This window comes from Lepidochelys kempii, chromosome 3 (genome assembly GCF_965140285.1).
Source record: "Lepidochelys kempii isolate rLepKem1 chromosome 3, rLepKem1.hap1, whole genome shotgun sequence".
NCBI classification, from domain to species: Eukaryota; Metazoa; Chordata; order Testudines; family Cheloniidae; genus Lepidochelys; species Lepidochelys kempii.
The window spans coordinates 17167499-17185849 of record NC_136382.1 but is presented as its reverse complement, the minus strand read 5'-3'; the positions used below and the strand labels follow the sequence as shown (position 1 = coordinate 17185849).

Sequence of the window (18351 nt, the reverse complement as noted above, 5' to 3'; positions counted from 1 at the left end):
GTCAGAGTTAGGGAGAGGGACATCAGAAAGGTCAGAGCACAGGATGGTGACAGCAGAGACAGTTGCAAGGCAGTCGTGGGGATCACCGTCATTAGACAAAGGAAGGAGAGTGGCAGGGTTTAACTGAGAACAACGCTTTATGGTAATATATGAAGCTGATAGTAGTAAAAGTTCATACCTGGTAAGGCGGGCAGAAGAGAGGTGGCCTGTGTTACGTTGTAGCAGGAGAGTTTCTACAGAGTGAGGGACCAGGAGGGTAAGAGGAGAGCGGAGAACAAGGGAATCAGACATTTCGACTAGGCGTGCTGCAGCAGCCACAGCACGCAGGCAGGGGGATAAGCCTTGGGCAACAGGGTCTAAAGTGGCAGAGAAATAAGCCACTGGGCGGTTCTTTTCTCCGTGCATCTGAGTAAGAACTCTAAGTGCACACCAGATTGTTCGTGGCAGGAAAGGGTAAAAGGCTTAGAATAGTCAGGCAGCCCTAAGGCAGGGGCAGAAGCCAAACCCTGTTTGAGGGAAACAAAGGCAGAATTGGCCTCAGAGGGCCACGGCATGGGGTCAGGCACAGAGAATTGAGTGAGTTCCTGGAGAGGTTTTGTAAGGGAGGCATATCGGGGAATCCACTGTCTGCAAAATCCAGCCATGCCTAAAAACTTCCGGACCTGGTGTGGGGAGCGGGGTCAGGGAAAGCTAAGGATAGCTTGGACGCAGGTGGGAGAAAGTGCACAGGAACCCTGGGAGAAGAGAAAGCCAAGGTATGTGACAGAAGCTTGACAGAGTTGTAGTTTAGAGCAAGAAGCTTTGTGACCCTTATTTGCTAGGGCAGTAAGGAGCACTAAAAAGAGTCAGACAACGAAGGGGAACAGAGGAGTAGATCATCTACATATTGGACTAGTGTGGACCTGGACAGGAAAACAAGGTCAGCAAGGTCTCGGGCTAATGCCTGGGAAAAATATGACGGGCTTTCAGTATAACCCTGGGGCAGTGTGGTCCATGTGTACTGTTGCCCCTTGTAAGAAAAGACAAACAGGAACTGGGAGTCAGGGTGAACCGGGACAGAAAAGAAAGCAGAGCACAAATCAACAACAGTAAAATGAGTTGCATCTGGTGGGATAGAAGCCAGAATTGTCGCTGGATTAGGGACAACGGGAAAGGCAGGTATGACAATGAGGTTAATGGCCCGCAGATCCTGAACAAACCGCCACGATTTACCATCAGCTTTTCAAACTGGGAGGATAGGGGTGTTACAGTGGCTGGAGCAGGGGATAATGATGCCTTGCTCCCGCAGGGCGGTCATGACTGGAGCAATTCCAGCCTCTGCTTCGGGGTTTAAAGGGCATTAAGAAAGGCGAGGCAGAGGTTTGGAGGAATCAACAATAATGCAGATGGGGTCAGTATGTAAATGGCCCACTTCAGACGGGTGAGTTGGCCACAGAGAGGATGGGACCTGTGAAATTAGCCCTGGTCTACACTAGGACTTTAGGTCGAATTTAGCAGCGTTAAATCGATTTAAACCTGCACCCGTCCACACAGTGAAGCCCTTTATTTCGACTTAAAGGGCTCTTAAAATCGATTTCCTTACTCCACCCCTGACAAGTGGATTAGCGCTTAAATCGACGTTCCCAGCTCGAATTTGGGGTACTGTGGACACAATTCGATGGTATTGGCCTCTGGGAGCTATCCCAGAGTGCTCCATTCTGACCGCTCTGGACAGCACTCTCAACTCAGATGCACTGGCCAGGTAAACAGGAAAAGAACCGCGAACTTTTGAATCTCATTTCCTGTTTGGCCAGCGTGGCAAGCTGCAGGTGACCATGCAGAGCTCATCAGCACAGGTGACCATGATGGAGTCCCAGAATCGCAAACGAGCTCCAGCATGGACCGAACGGGAGGTACGGGATCTGATCGCTGTTTGGGGAGAGGAATCCGTGCTATCAGAACTCCATTCCAGTTTTCGAAATGCCAAAACCTTTGTGAAAATCTCCCAGGGCATGAAGGACAGAGGCCATAACAGGGACCCGAAGCAGTGCCGCGTGAAACTGAAGGAGCTGAGGCAAGCCTACCAGAAAACCAGAGAGGCGAACAGCCGCTCTGGGTCAGAGTCCCAAACATGCCGCTTCTATGATGAGCTGCATGCCATTTTAGGGGGTTCAGCCACCACTACCCCAGCCGTGTTGTTTGACTCCTTCAATGGAGATGGAGGCAATACGGAAGCAGGTTTTGGGGACGAAGAAGATGAGGAGGAGGAGGAGGAGGTTGTAGATAGCTCACAGCAAGCAAGCGGAGAAACCGGTTTTCCCGACAGCCAGGAACTGTTTCTCACCCTAGACCTGGAGCCAGTACCCCCCGAACCCACCCAAGGCTGCCTCCTGGACCCAGCAGGCGGAGAAGGGACCTCTGGTGAGTGTACCTTTTAAAATGCTATACATGGTTTAAAAGCAAGCATGTGAAAGGATTACTTTGCCCTGGCATTTGCGGTTCTCCTAGATGTAGTCCTAAAGCCTTTGCAAAAGGTTTCTGGGGAGGGCAGTCTTATTTCGTCCTTCATGGTAGGACACTTTTATCACTCCAGGCCATTAACACATACTCGGGAATCACTGTAGAACAAAGCATTGCAGTGTATGTTTGCTGGCATTCAACCAAAATCCGTTCTTTCTCTCTCTGTGTTATCCTCAGGAGAGTGAGATATAATTCATGGTCACCTGGTTGAAATAGGGTGCTTTTCTTCAGGGACACTCAGTATAGCCCATTCCTGCTGTGCTGTTTGCCTGTGGCTGAACAGAAATGTTCCCCGCTGTTAGCCACAGGGAGCGGGGAGGGTTGAGGGGGTAGTCACGCGGTGGGAGGAGGCAAAATGCGACCTTGTAACGAAAGCACATGTGCTATGTATGTAATGTTAACAGCAAGGTTTACCCTGAAAGAGTGTAGCGACTATTTTATAAAATGTGTCTTTTTAAATACCGCTGTCCCTTTTTTTTTCTCCACCAGCTGGATGTGTTTCAATGATCACAGGATCTTCTCCTTCCCAGAGGCTAGTGAAGCTTAGAAAGAAAAAAAAACGCACTCGAGATGAAATGTTCTCCGAGCTAATGCTGTCCTCCCACACTGACAGAGCACAGACGAATGCGTGGAGGCAAATAATGTCAGAGTGCAGGAAAGCACAAAATGACCGAGAGGAGAGGTGGAGGACTGAAGAGAGTAAGTGGCGGGCTGAAGACAGGGCTGAAGCTCAAATGTGGCGGCAGCGTGATGAGAGGAGGCAGGATTCAATGCTGAGGCTGCTGCAGGACCAAACCAGAATGCTCCAGTGTATGGTTGAGCTGCAGCAAAGGCAGCTGGAGCACAGACTGCCACTGCTGCCCCTCTGTAACCAACCGCCCTCCTCCCCAAGTTCCATAGCCTCCACACCCAGACGCCCAAGAACGCGGTGGGGGGGCCTCCGGCAACCAGCCACTCCACAACAGAGGATTGCCCAAAAAAAAGAAGGCTGTCATTCAATAAATTTTAAAGTTGTAAACTTTTAAAGTGCTGTGCTTAAAGTGCTGTGTGGCATTTTCCTTCCCTCCTCCACCACCCCTCCTGGGATACCTTGGTAGTCATCCCCCTATTTGTGTGATGAATGAATAACGAATGCATGACTGTGAAGCAGCAATGACTTTATTGCCTCTGCAAGCGGTGATTAAAGGGAGGAGGGGAGGGTGGTTAGCTTACAGGGAAGTAGAGTGAACCAAGGGGCGGGGGGTTTCATCAAGGAGAAACAAACAGAACTTTCACACTGTAGCCTGGCCAGTCATGAAACTGGTTTTCAAAGCTTCTCTGATGCGTACCGCGCCCTCCTGAGCTCTTCTAACCGCCCTGGTGTCTGGCTGCGCGTAACCAGCAGCCAGGCGATTTGCCTCAATCTCCCACCCCGCCATAAACGTCTCCCCCTTACTCTCACAGATATTGTGGAGCACACAGCAAGCAGTAATAACAGTGGGAATATTGGTTTCGCTGAGGTCTAAGCGAGTCAGTAAACTGCGCCAGCGCGCCTTTAAACGTCCAAATGCACATTCTACCACCATTCTGCACTTGCTCAGCCTGTAGTTGAACAGCTCCTGACTACTGTCCAGGCTGCCTGTGTACGGCTTCATGAGCCATGGCATTAAGGGGTAGGCTGGGTCCCCAAGGATACATATAGGCATTTCAACATCCCCAACAGTTATTTTCTGGTCTGGGAAGAAAGTCCCTTCCTGCAGCTTTTGAAACAGACCAGAGTTCCTGAAGATGCGAGCGTCATGCACCTTTCCCGGCCATCCCACGTTGATGTTGGTGAAACGTCCCTTGTGATCCACCAGAGCTTGCAGCACTATCGAAAAGTACCCCTTGCGGTTTATGTACTCGCCGGCTTGGTGCTCCGGTGCCAAGATAGGGATATGGGTTCCGTCTATAGCCCCACCACAGTTAGGGAATCCCATTGCAGCAAAGCCATCCACTATGACCTGCACATTTCCCAGGGTCACTACCCTTGATATCAGCAGATCTTTGATTGCGTGAGCTACTTGCATCACAGCAGCCCCAGCAGTAGATTTGCCCACTCCAAATTGATTCCCAACTGACCGGTAGCTGTCTGGCGTTGCAAGCTTCCACAGGGCTATCGCCACTCGCTTCTCAACTGTGAGGGCTGCTCTCATCCTGGTATTCATGCGCTTCAGGGCAGGGGAAAGCAAGTCACAAAGTTCCATGAAAGTGCCCTTACGCATGCGAAAGTTTCGCAGCCACTGGGAATCGTCCCAGACCTGCAACACTATGCGGTCCCACCAGTCTGTGCTTGTTTCCCGAGCCCAGAATCGGCGTTCCACAGCATAAACCTGCCCCATTAGCACCATGATGCATGCATTGGCAGGGCCCATGCTTTCAGAGAAATCTGTGTCCATGCCCTGATCACTCACGGCACCGCGCTGACATCGCCTCCTCGCCCGGTATCGCGTTGCCATGTTCTGGTGCTGCATATACTGCTGGATAATGCGTGTGGTGGTTGATGTGCTCCTAATTGCCAAAATGAGCTCAGCGGCCTCCATGCTTGCCTTGGTATGGCGTCCGCACAGAAAGAAGGCGCGGAACGATTGTCTGCCGTTGCTCTGACGGAGGGAGGGGCGACTGACGACACGGCTTACAGGGTTGGCTTCAGGGAGCTAAAATCAACAAAGGGTGTGCCTGTACATCAAGGAGTATTTCAGGCAGGACTGCACGGAGGGTTCCAATAAGAAATGGTGCACCAAAGTTATCGTTCTTATTGGAACAAGGACGTTAGCCTGGCCTCTGATTGATACATGGCTAGATTAACCTCGCTGTGCCTTCTCTGTGACTGACTGCAGTGTGATCTAGACAGGGGAGGAGGAAAATGAGTCCAAAACAAATCTGGTCTATTTCTTGTTCTGACCCACTCCATCGATCCTTTACATCTTTGGCTGGCAGCAGACAAAAAAGGCGCGAAATGATTGTCTGCCCTTGCTTTCACGGGGGGAGGGAGGGTGGGAACGGGGTCCTGACGATATGTACCCAGAACCACCCGCGACAATGTTTTAGCCCCATCAGGCATTGGGATATCAACCCAGAATTCCAATGGGCAGCGGAGACTGCGGGAACTGTGGGATAGCTACCCACAGTGCAACGCTCCAGAAGTCGACGCTTGCCTCGGTACTGTGGAAGCGCTCCGCCGAGTTAATGCACTTAATGCACTTAGAGCATTTTCTGTGGGGACACACACACTCGAATATATAAAACCGATTTAAAAAAAACCGACTTCTATAAATTCGACCTAATTTCGTAGTGTAGACATACCCTTAGATGTTCAAGGGACGGGTCCAATGGGCAGCAGGGGACCAGAGTGGAAAGGGGACTTTCAGACAGCAGGGAGGCTACAGAATCACTCAGAGAGGACTGGGGGATTTGTAAGTAGACACCATTCGGGGAACGGTAGATGGTACAGCCAAGTTTACATAACAGGTCCCAACCCAAAAGGTTCACCAGAGTGGAATCCGAGAGGAGGAATGCATGGTCCGCGGAAAGGGGACCAACCTGAACTGTTAGAGGTTTTGAAAGGGGATAAGGGGTTGGGACTCCCCTAATGCCCACAGTGGATATGGTTTTTTTCGGAGTGGGGAACCTCAGGCAGGTCAGCAGTATGAACTGCAGAGAGCGAAGCTCCCGTATCAACAAGGAAAGGGAGAGAAAGATCATTAATAGTCAAAACACATTCACCCGTGGGAGTGAGAGGTAGTCAAGGAGCTAAAATTTCCTGAGGTTCCCTGGTGTTCTGTCATTGCTGTGGGACAAAGTAAGTCTGGGGACTGTCGGGCTGTGCCGACAGGGTGTCTAGCTGGTTGTTTACAGAGCTATTAGGCCGGCACAGACACTCTTTTTCCAATATCCGGGTTGTTTACAGTAATTACAAACACCCCTAAAACCCAAAAATCCAGTTCCACGGCCCCTCCCGTGACCAGGTCCCCCTCCCGGGTACTGTTTACCTTACCCTGAATAATGCTGTATTTGCAGGGCCATTAACTTTTGGGAAGATTGTTCCTCCTTGCCCTTTTGAGTGAGATGGCAGTGTTCTGCCACTGATTGCAATTTATCCATGGTTTCAGTTTCCCACCCAACACCTATTTGCTTTAGCACACTGCCAACAGCAGGTAGGAGGCCATTAACAAACGCATGAGCCAGGGCGCCCTTCCCATTTTCACCGGGTTGCTGTATACCAGAATGTTGCAGAAAAACATCAGCCAGTCGGGTGTGATAGTCACTCGGACTTTCTCCCTGTCACTGTTTACAGCAACGTATGGCTGTCCAGTTTGTTTTTGGAGTCCATACTCGAGGGATGGCCTCATGTAGGTTTTTAGCTCGGTCTTTACACTTTTTCCGGTATTCAGCGTCAGGACCGGTGTCTGGTAAAGTTGAATGGCGCTCACTGATGGGCCAATTGGCTGCTGTGAGCCATTTTCCATGCTCGCTAGGGGTTACAAGTAGCTTGCACAGCTGCAGGAGGTCTGCCGCATAGGTGCCGCACACTAACAAAAATTCCATAGGTGCCGCACACTAACAAAAATTCCTCTGCAAATGTGGTAGGATTTTCCAGGTGCTTTGGAAAGCCTTTTACAATTGAAAGGAGCTCTGTATGAGTCCAGGGTTTATAGCTCCAAGTGGGACCCTCTTGTTGGCCCCCAGTATGTAGGATTCAGAGGCGAGCCTGGATAGGTTTAGAGCCAGAGCGTAAGTGTTGAGCCCAATCAGTGTCCAGGCTATCTTTGTATGTATGGGGAAAAACAGAGGAGTCAGGCAGACTGGAGGGTTTCGGGGAAATGGGGGGGGTTTTCTTTACGGGTCTGAGTGGTACTGGAGGAGTGGGCCTGGGCGGTATTGGATGATCCGGACTGGTCTGAACTGGAGACCCCTGGGGAGTTGTTGTGACCGCCTACTGATCCAATGCAAGGACACCAGGCCAATTAATGCATCTTCCTCATCATCATCCCCAGAATTTAACAAGGGGTTTTCTTTGTCCTTTCCCACAATGAGATGGGAGTATGAAGGGGGATGGGATCGATCCTGGTTTTCTCAGAGAACAGGATAAAGGGGAGCGCTCGGTCTGGCAGCAGGAGAGGAGGCTTCTAATAAAGCTTTTAACTTATCATTTGAATCTTTGAGAGAGGCAAGTTTTGATTCTGTCCACCTGTGATTTGCCTCTTCCCACCACTGCATGAAACAATCAACCTCTCCTTTTGCCAATTTAGTTTTAGGTTGGCTGAGTTTGTCTTTTAAGACGTCTACTCAGTCTTTGTCCCAAGATCCTAACAGTGGCCACTGAATTTTGAGATTCTCCTGAGTTATCCTAGACCATTTTTCCAGAAATTTACAGGAGTCCGGACCCTTCCTAAAATACATAAAATGAGCCGGTGTTCCTTTAGCGAACTGTCCCGACTTAGACGTCTGGTTACCCATACAGGAGGACTTTCCTTCTTGTGTGATTGGTGTGTAAAGTCGGGTTCGTCAGAGCGATGCCCGGTGCAACACACAAAAGGAGCCCACAGGCTACTGCCTCAATCACCCTTGCTTTCATACCAAGGGTTTTACCCAATGCGCGGTGCGGCTGCGATTGTGCAGATTTCACTCACTCAGACCGTGGGGACAGGAACCTTTTGGTCAGCCGATCCCCGGACGGAGACGGCGCCCAGACTCAAACACACCACAGGGAGGATGGATAGACACAGAGACAAGACAGTCCTCAGACTGGACAAAACACAGAAATAATTACCTGACCAGATTCCTGATGTCAGATCCCGGGATTCCTACCATAACAGAGTGGGAACCAACAGGTTCGATGGCGTAGACTTCACTGTGGTCATGCACCCTTCCGTTCTGGCGGAGGACCACTCGGGCCAAATGCCCAGGTGCCGGCTTGCCACGGCCATCCTAAGAACCGTCAGGAGTCACACGAGCCCAGTGAAGACTGTTGCCATCTCGGTGGGACCTCCAAATTGTCAAAGTCAGATTCAAGACTCACTGAATTTGTCAGACCACTCTTTTCAGAGTAACAGCCGTGTTAGTCTGTATTCGCAAAAAGAAAAGGAGTACTTGTAGTCTCTAAGGTGCCACAAGTACTCCTTTCCTTCAGACCACTCTGTTTATTAGCAAAGCGCTTTGCCAATGCACCCAGATATATGTGAGCCCCCTGCAAAAGCTCAAGCTAACTTATTTATACAGATAAGCCAAAGCCAATTTAACATAGGAGACAAAAGGAAGCAGAAACTGACAAATATACATACATATCCTATTTGCATACTAACATTTACCAATCTCCTAGCTCAGTAGGAGCTCTAAGTTAATTAGTTTGAGGACCCATTGTCTCACATTCCTTAATGTTTCTCTTCCTGACAACTATATTTTAACAAACCTTTCAAGCAGCATTTCTTTAATGAATTATAATTTCAATACGATTCATTCTACTTTCACACCTGCTTCTCAAAGCAAGTTTCTCTGTATTTGTACAGTTCATGATAAATCCGGAAAATAGATAATCTTTTTCTCTAAGTAAGTTTCCATCTCCGCCTTTCATTCTGCAAAATTCTTTCACTCAAAACTTGAAACAGTTCATGCTGGGAGATGTTACATAAGGGGCCAGCACACCCTCAAGCTAGGTCCTAAGTTATTCATTAAGATATGGATGGAAGCACTGAAAAGGAAGGTGAGGGCATCTGAAGGGGGAGCTTGACTGCAGACCCCTGAATGCCATGGAGTGAAGAGACCCTTACAGCTTACCCTTGTTGGAGCAAGATATTCAACTTCTGAGCAGTTTCAAAAATTAAATATATACCTTATGAGTCAAGTTTTGACCTAATTTATGGCCAAGTTTAAAAAAAAAAAAAACAGTAGTTCGCTAATTATACTGAGCAGTGCTTAAATGACCCACTACAGAGCGACACAAACACAGGGATCATTAGATTTTGTCAAGTCTACTCTAACAGCTGTATATTTTCTAACTTCAGTGTGCCTTGTGGTAAAATTTACTCAGTTCATTAAACAGTCAGAAAACAAAAGGAAAAAAAAAATCAAGAGGTCCAAGACTTCTAGCTGACACCAGCTTGCATTGATCTGCATATAAATTACACAACAATACTCCAGTCAAGGTGAAGATGACGACACTGGCCTACTTGTACTCTGGTTTCCCAACCCAAGAGAGCAGAGAGAAGAGAGTGAAGAGAACATCTTCCTTTCCCAAATTATGAAGGTTCATCTCTGGGTTGAAAGAATATATTCATAAGAAGGCATGAGTGTGTGTGGAGAATCAAACATTCAGCTACAAAATGCCTGCACATTTTAATTTTAAAAAACTGGATACCTGTGCACCAGGTGCAAGAAAGTTAAGCAAGGGTCTCTCATCACTAGATCCCATATCAGTGCCTGAAAAAGCTTAAAAGCCTGTAAGCTTGTAATGATTAAGCACCTTAATAAATCTTTCCCACAGATTTTAGGAGCCCATCTCTCATGCTTTGCTAGTTTTTGAGATTAAGATCCTTAGGTCTACATCCCTCAGGGGTATGAAAAATCCACACTCCCAAGAACCGTAGCTATGCCAATCTAACCCGAAGTGTAGACAGTGCTAGGTGGATGGAAGAATTCTTCCACTGACCTAGCTACCGACTCTTGGGGAGGAGAATTACCTACACCAACAGGAGAACCCCTCACATCAGCATAGCTGTGTCACTACATTTTAAGTGTAGACATACCCTTAGACAAGCATTTAGGTATGTGGCTAAAGTGATTTACTGAATCAGGTCTTAAGAGCTAAATGGAAAATGTAAACAAACCACTTCTCTCCTCCTCCCCCCGCAAAAAACCCCACATTTTTAGGAATCCTGCCCCTGCTTTAAAAACAGCCAGAGAGATTAACCAAAAGGTGCCTTAAAATTACTGGCTATTTACCATTCAATAAAGTAGTTAAGATTAGGTTGAAACTAAAGGAAAAAATAAGATGCTTATCAGACTGATTTTAAAGGTAGATTATATCTAAAAATCTGTCAGGGCTAGAACTGATTTACCCCAGCTTTGCAATTGCAAAGAAAAAGTCTTTAATTTCTACCTATGGCAGTTCACGTTATCAGACTAACATTCAAGCAAGCAATTTTTTTAAAAAACAAAAGGTAAGATGGAAAATGTTTCAGCAGAGTTCAGTTTACTTCCTCCCCCTCAAAAAATTTACATATTCAAAAAATATCTTGCGAAGTCTGGAGAGCAGTAGTTAACGGAACTAGCCAGTCCCCCATGCCATGTAATCCATCAGTCATTATCACCCCAACCTGAATTATACCTCCCACCCAGTCTTAATTTTGATCTTCTCCCCAACTATGATGTTGGACGTATATGTTGAGCCTATGTGAAGTTTTGAAAGGATGGAGTTTCAGGGTACACTCCCACAGGATTCTATAAATTCCAACTAGGTGACATGTTGAGGGAGCAGAGTAACACTTTATAAATATAACTGGAAAGATTGATCTGTTTGATGTTATCAAGTGTGTCAATTATATAGTGTAAGTTTATGAAGGGCCACAGAGAATACGCCAAAATTAAGAAATATTTTTCTGCACACACCCAGCCAACCATTCCGCCATCTACGACCAAGATGCTGTCCTATTTCTTAGCTTACATTAATTGACTAACAAGAAGAGACAACTGGTGCAGTGTACTCATTTTATAACATAATAGCAAGAGTTACTACTTTTTTTTTTAATAGTGCTTGTAGAAGTTGTACAATCATGCACAATCAGAATTAAAAAGTGAGATAAGGCAGGACAAAAGAACAAGAGGTTTTTAAGTGACTAGTTAAAGGAGTATCAATTCCCATTTAGCTGATCACGTTCCAGTTTCATGCTACCTCGTTTGTGCAACAGGAAGTCATGTCAGAGTTAAGCAACATCATAGATTCCAACGCAAGGGACCATTGTGAACATCTAGTCCAACTTCTCGTATAACAGGGACCACAGAGTTTAGCCAAAATAATCCCTAGAGCATCTCTTTTAGAAAAACATCCAATCTTGATTTAAAAATTGTCTGTGGAGAATACACCATGATCCTTGGTAAATTGCTCCAATAGTTAATTACTCTGTTAAAAATGTATGCCTTATTTCCAGTCTGAATTTATCAAGCTTCAACTTCCAGCTACTCTTATACCTTTCTCTGCTAGACAGAAGAGCTCATTATTAAATATTTGTTCCCCATGTAGATACTTATAGACTGTAAAAAGTCACTCCTTAAATCTTCTAACTAGATTGCGCTTTTTGAGTATCACTGTATGGCCAATCCTTTAATCGCTCTCATGGCTCTTCTCTGAACCTCTTCCAATTTATCAAACACATTTCTTGAATACAAGGCACCTGAATTCGCACCAGAACTCGACACAGCTTTCTAGCAGCGGTCGCACCAGTGCCAAATTCAGAGGTAAACTAACCTCTCTACTCCTACTTGAGTTCCCCTGTTTATGCATCCCTGGATCACATCAGCTTTTTAGCCACAGTGTCACACTGGGAGCTCATGTTCAGTTAATTATCCACCACGACTCAAATCTTTTTCATAGTCACTGCTTACCAGGATACAGTCACCCAAATCAGATATTGCCACAGTTCAGGGGAACTGCACCTGTATCTCCCCTCAGTCGTCCAGCAAAGGCACCTTCTCGCAAGTTTCCAACTCCCGGGTCATTGCCTTACTTGGGTGGAGACCCACATCTCTCTCCCTTCTGACTGGGCTATTTCCAGGCTACACAGTTCCCTGACTACCCTGCGTCACTCCCAACAGACACAAGCTTCACAATATACCTTGTAATAGACCCAGGCCAGTTGGGAACAACAGAGTAGCAGAAGGCAGATATACTGGCCACTGGATTAACAGTTTTCTGTTCCCTGACTGACCAGAGCAGGGGCTACTTCAGGCTAACGAGAACACCTGACTTCAATTAACCTGCAAAGAGTCAGGTGAGGCCATTAAGCTAATGTGACCACTTGACTCTAAGGCCCCCTCTGATAATATAAAAGGGCTCACACCAGTCAGGCAGAGAGGAGCCAGAGGAGAGGAAGTGCTGCTGAAGGGCTGGTTAATGAAGACACCCTCAAGTCATTGGTAAGGGAGCCCTAAGGCAAGGATGAAGAAGGGAGAAACAGGAGAGCTGTGGGGAAGTGGCCCAGGGAAAGGTAGCAACTCTGGCAGTAAAAGGTTGGCTGCCAACAGCTGCTACCATTAGGGTCCCTGGGCCGGAACCCAGAGTAAAGGGCAGTCCCGGGTTCCCCGCAACCCACCACTACAGAAACACCTCCTGGAAGGGGAAAACAGGCCCCTGTCAGGACAGGAGGCTAAACTGTTTTGGTATGAGGCCGTAGGAGCAACGGAGACTGTGGGAACTCTCTCATCAACCTCCATTGCTGGCTTATGATGAAAAGGGCTCAGCAGACTGTATCCCTGGCCCTAGAGAGAGAAGGGCTACATGGAGGGTTGCAGTGAGCTTCTGTAGCTAGCATAAACCGCATGGAAGCGCGGGACTCACAGGGACAAGGTCAGAGCTCTGCCACAACCTGCTTGCTTTCTCTTCAGAGACAGTTAACGGTGTGACTGTGCCAAGTTATAGATACCATGAAGCTCTTTTTATGCAAGCCTATTTTATTCTCAAGATAAAAGGACTACAGAGAAGACATACTAAAAATGATAAAAAGAATCTACCATGCTCATAAGTTTACCAGAGATCACTCCAACTCTAAGACTCTGGCAGGAGCAGTCCTTCAAAATCCCACTCAAGGGGCTTCTTCTATGGTCACAATTCCTGTGATAGGATGCACCAGGCCCTTTAAGGCCCCTACCACATTCTGCCCCAGGAAAGGAGAAGTGAAGGGGTCCTCTAGAAAGGTTGCTGTATGTAGGGTCCCTGGGTTGGGACCTGGAGCCGTGGGAAGGCCTGGGTCCTCCCAGCAGCCAGTGCTGGAGTGGCCTAAGCCCCGGAAAGGTAACATGGCTAGTTTAAAAGACCAAGAAGAGGGGCTAGATTTAAAAGGTCCTAGAGACAGAGCTGAAGGCCCTGGTGAGGATAAACTGACAGTTCCAGAGGCACTCTTTACTAAGCCCTGGGAAGGGGATAAGTTTCTTTTAGAAACCTAAGCAGAAGGCTGGACTTAAAGGAGCCCACGAGGGGCTGAAGAGAGAAGGCACCCTCAGAAAGGAGAGTCTGTGTCCAGTCTGAGCCAGGGAATTGGAAGACTTTTGTTTGTGTTTGTTTTGGACTTGAGTACCCCAAAAGGGGTTTGGTTATCCATTTTAAAAACTGAGACTTAGCCAGAGAGTTGAACCTACATGGGCCACCAGAACCGAAAGTGTGTACAGGACTGCACCCGCCTGAAAGGAGGTGCTCATGAGAGGTGAGTGCACCGTCACAGTTCTTGACAGCGAGAAACATTACCCATCATCAGACGTCAACAACCTTACTCAACAATGTTGTTCATTTCCTGTAACAGTTCCACTGGCCAGAATTTTGCAAGTACTATGGTGGAAGCAAACAAACTTTGCCTCCTATACAACTCTACATGTTGCAGACTTGTACCACTAATACATCTAGCTAACTTCCCTTCTCCTTCATCCGCTGCAAGTCATGACAGTATCACGGTGGCTTGTGACAGTGCAGCGTGCATTTAGTGTCAATGACTGACTACAACTGAAGATTCAGAGGGGTAGCTGTGTTAGTTTGGATCTGTAAAAGCGGCAAAGAGTCCTGTGGCACCTTATAGACTAACAGACGTATTGGAGCATAAGCTTTTGTGGGTGAATACCCACTTCGTTGGATGCATGTAGTGGAAATTTCCAGACGCAGGTATAAATATGCAAGCAAGAATCAGGCTAGGGATAAGAAGGTGAGTTCAATCAGCGAGGATGAGGCCCTCTTCTAGCAACTGAGGTGTGAAATCCAAGGGAGGAGAAACTGCTTTTGTAATTGGCTAGTCATTCACGGTCTTTGTTTAATCCTGAGCTGATATGTCAAATTTGCAAATGAACTGAAGCTCAGCAGTTTCTCTTTGAAGTCTGGTCCTGAAGTTTTTTTGCTGCAGGATAGCTTCTTTTAAATCTGCTATTGTGTGTCCAGCGAGGTTGAAGTGTTCTCCTACAGGTTTTTGTATATTATCATTCCTAATATCTGATTTGTGTCCATTTATCCTTTTACGTAGGGACTGTCCAGTTTGGCCGACGTACATAGCAGGGTGGCATTGCTGGCACATGATGGCGTATATTGCATTGGAGGACATGCAGGTGAATGAACCAGTGATGGTGTGACTGATTTGGTTAGGTCCTGTGATGGTGTCGCTGATATAGGTATGTGGGCAGAGTTGGCATCAAGGTTTGTTGTATGGATTGGTTCCTGAGTTAGAGTTACTATGGTGCAGTGTGTAGTTGCCGGTGAGAATATGCTTCAGGTTGGCAGGTTGTCTGTGGGCAAGGACTGGCCTGCCTCCCAAGGCCTGTGAAAAAGTGAGGGACTGTTGTCCAGGATGAGTTGTAGATGACTGATGATGCGTTGGAGAAGTTTTAGCTGAGGACTGTATGTGATGGCCAGTGGAGTTCTGTTGGTTTCCTTCTTGGGCTGGTTTTTCAGCAGGTGGCTTCTGGGTACACATCTGGCTCTGTTAATCTGTTTCCTTATTTCCCCTCATAGGTAGTTTTGAGAATGCTTGAAGATCTTGTAGGTGTTGGTCTCTGTCTGAGGGGTTGGAACAAATGCAGTTGTACCTCAGCGCTCGGCTGTAGACAATGGATCGTGTGGTGTGTCCAGGGTGGAAGCTGGGAGGCATGAAGGTAGTCATAGCGGTTGGTGGGTTTTCCGTATAGGGTGGCGTTAACGTGACCGTCACTTATTTGCACCTTGGTGTCTAGGAAGTGGACCTCCTGTGTAGATTGGTCCATGCTGAGGTTGATGGTGGCGTGAAAGCTGTTGCAATCATGGTGGAATTCTTCCAGGGTTTCCTTCCCATGGGTCCAGATGATGAAGAGGTCATCAATGTAACATAGGTAGAGAAGGGGCATGAGTGGACGAGAGCTGAGGAAGGTTGTTCCATGTCAGCCATAAAAATGTTGGCATATTGTGGGGCCATGCGGGTGCCCATAGCGGTGCCACTGGTCTGGAGGTATATATTGTCACCAATTTTGAAATAACTGTGCGTGAGGATAAAGTTACAGAGCTCAGCAACCAGTTGTGTTGTGACATCATCAGGGATACTGTTCCTAACAGCTTGTATTCCATCTGTGTGTGGGATGTTTGTGTAGAGAGCCTCTACATCCATCATGGCTAGGATTGCGTTTTCTGGAAGATCACCAATGCATTGTAGTGTTCTCAGGAAATCAGTGGTGTCACAGAGATAGCTGGGAGTGCTATTGGCGTAGGGCCTGAGTAGGGAGTCCACATATCCGGACAGTCCTCCAGTGAGAGTGCCAATGCCCGAGATGATGGGGCGTCCAGGGTTTCCGGCTTTGTGGATCTTCGGTAGTAGACAGAATAACCCCGGTCGGGACTCTAAGGGTATGTTGATTTGTTCCTGTGTTAGTGTAGGGAGTATCCTGAGTAGATAGTGCAGTTTCTTCGAGTATTCCTCAGTGAGATCTGAGGAAAGTGGCCTGTAGAATTTGGTATTGGAGAATTGTCTGGCAGCCTCCTTTTGGTAGTCAGACCTGTTCATGATGACACCACCACCTCGTTTATCAGCCTCTTTGATCATAATGTCAGGGTTGTTTCTGAGGCTATGGATGGCATTGTGTTCTGCACAACTTAGGTTATGAGGCAAGCGATGCTGTTTTTCCACAATTTCTGCCTGTGCACATCGGCGGAAGCATTCTATATATAGGTCCAGACTGTCGTTTCGACCCTCAGAAGGAGCCCATGTGGAGTTGTTCTTCTTGTGCTATTGGTGGGAGGGTATCAGTGTGCTCTTCAGTGTTATCTTGCAAGTATTCTTTGAGTCGGAGACAGCAAAAGTAGGCTTCCAGATCACTGAAGAACTGTATCATGTTTGGGGGGTGGCGGGGCAGAAAGAGTCCCTGAGATAGAACAGACTCTTCTGCTGGGCTGAGTGTGTAGCTGGATAGATTGAGGATATTGCTGGGTGAGTTGGGGTACCACTGTTGTGGCCCCGTGTGGCAGGTAGGATTTTAGACAGCTTACAGTCCTTTTTCCTTTGGAGAGAGGTGAAGTGTGTAATGTAGATCTCCTGTATTATTTTAGTAAAGTCCGTTTGTATGGAAGGTTGGTTATTTATGAGAGTCTCCAGGTTGGAGAGCTCTTTTTTGATGTTTTCCTGTTTGCTGTATAGGATGCTGATCAGGTAGTTCCTCAGTTTCTTTGATAGTGTATGCCATAATCTCTCACTGTGGTCTGTGTAGTATGTAGATAGGAATGGATTTTTCACCTTCAGTCCGTTTGGTATGATGTCCATCCGTTTGCATTTGGAAAGGAAGATGATATCGGTCTGTATCTGTGCAAGTTGCTTCATGAGGTTGATGGATTTCCACTCCATATGGCTAAATGCAGTGCCTTGCATGGTGTCAAGCATCAGAGGGGTAGCCGTATTAGTCTGGATCTGTAAAAGCGGCAAAGAGTCCTGTGGCACCGTATAGACTAACAGACGCATTGGAGCATAAGCTTTCATGGGTGAATCCCCACTTCGTCGGATGCATGTAGTGGAAATTTCCAGAGACAGGTATAAATATGCAAGCAAGAATCAGGCTAGGGACAACGAACCTTCAATAGAGTGGTGTGCCAGCAAGACAGCACGCTTCTTTTGGCCCTCCGAAATGCAAGGAAACATGAAACGGTCCACCTCTAGAGTGAAATGACACAGAGAAACAGGAGTTTTCTTTCTTAGCAGTTGGCTCAAGCAATAGTGATCACTTTCAGATCACAGAGTAAAACTCACTTCTATTTCAGCTTTCCCACCACCACAACAAATAAAATAAAAAAATAAGTGGGATGGGGAGTAGGAATGAGGAGGAGACATTAAAAAAATCACGTCTGCCTCAAGGTAGAGAGAGAAAACTAGACTAGGTTTACGCTTTATAAAAAAGTCACCTGAATGTAAGGAGTTCACATACTATAATGATGAACACAGTATAAAAGGCATAAATAGCTAATTAGATGTGGTGGCACTAGCCTCATGCTAAGAAAAAACAGAAAGGACAATCAATACATATAGAGCCTGCATACCTTAAAAGATTAAATTGGGACAAGATGAAAGAAATGGTTACTTACTGTATTCCAAAGTAGGTGTGTGCTATAGATGGGCAGCACTTGCTCATTGTATTTGAAGACCCTCCCCTGGATATATGAGGTGTCACTGCTCCAACACCCTTCACTTCCTTCCCACCAAAAGTTCAGGAGAGGACTCTGATGCAGAGGGGACAAAGGTGGCTCGTGGAATATATATCTGCATCACATCTTGAAAAACCAGTTACAGCAAGTAACTGTTTCTTCTTCTTGGAATACATGTCTGCATCTATTCGAAGTAGGTGACTAGTGAGCAGTACCCACAACCAGAGGCAGGGCTTGTACTCTATCTGAGTAAGGAACACAGTACTTCTCTTCTGACATTACCATCCACTCTGGAAGAAGCAGTGATAGCATAATGGTCCGTAAGCGTATATATGGACAACCATGTGACCATCCTACAAAACGTCCAATATGGAAACGTCATTGAGGAATGCTAGTGACATTGCCTGTCTTCTCGTTGAATGTGCCTGTATCTGCTAAGGAGGCATAGCCGACACTATCTCATATGTAGTCTTGATACAAGACGTTATTGA

At 46.9% G+C, this 18351-nt stretch overlaps 2 protein-coding genes across 5 annotated transcripts in view; one reads left to right on the top strand and one right to left on the bottom strand.

The window, feature by feature from the left end:
- Positions 1–18351, bottom strand: part of CD2AP (CD2 associated protein) — a 158566-nt gene that overhangs the window by 93865 nt on the left and 46350 nt on the right. The gene's annotated exons all lie outside the window — the stretch shown is intronic.
- LOC140908186 (uncharacterized) lies at positions 1845–6546 on the top strand. Its single transcript, XM_078851921.1, has 3 exons — positions 1845–2400; positions 2989–3512; positions 6538–6546. Exons 1-3 carry the CDS (start codon positions 1845–1847, stop codon positions 6544–6546), a joined length of 1089 nt encoding a protein of 362 aa, XP_078708047.1.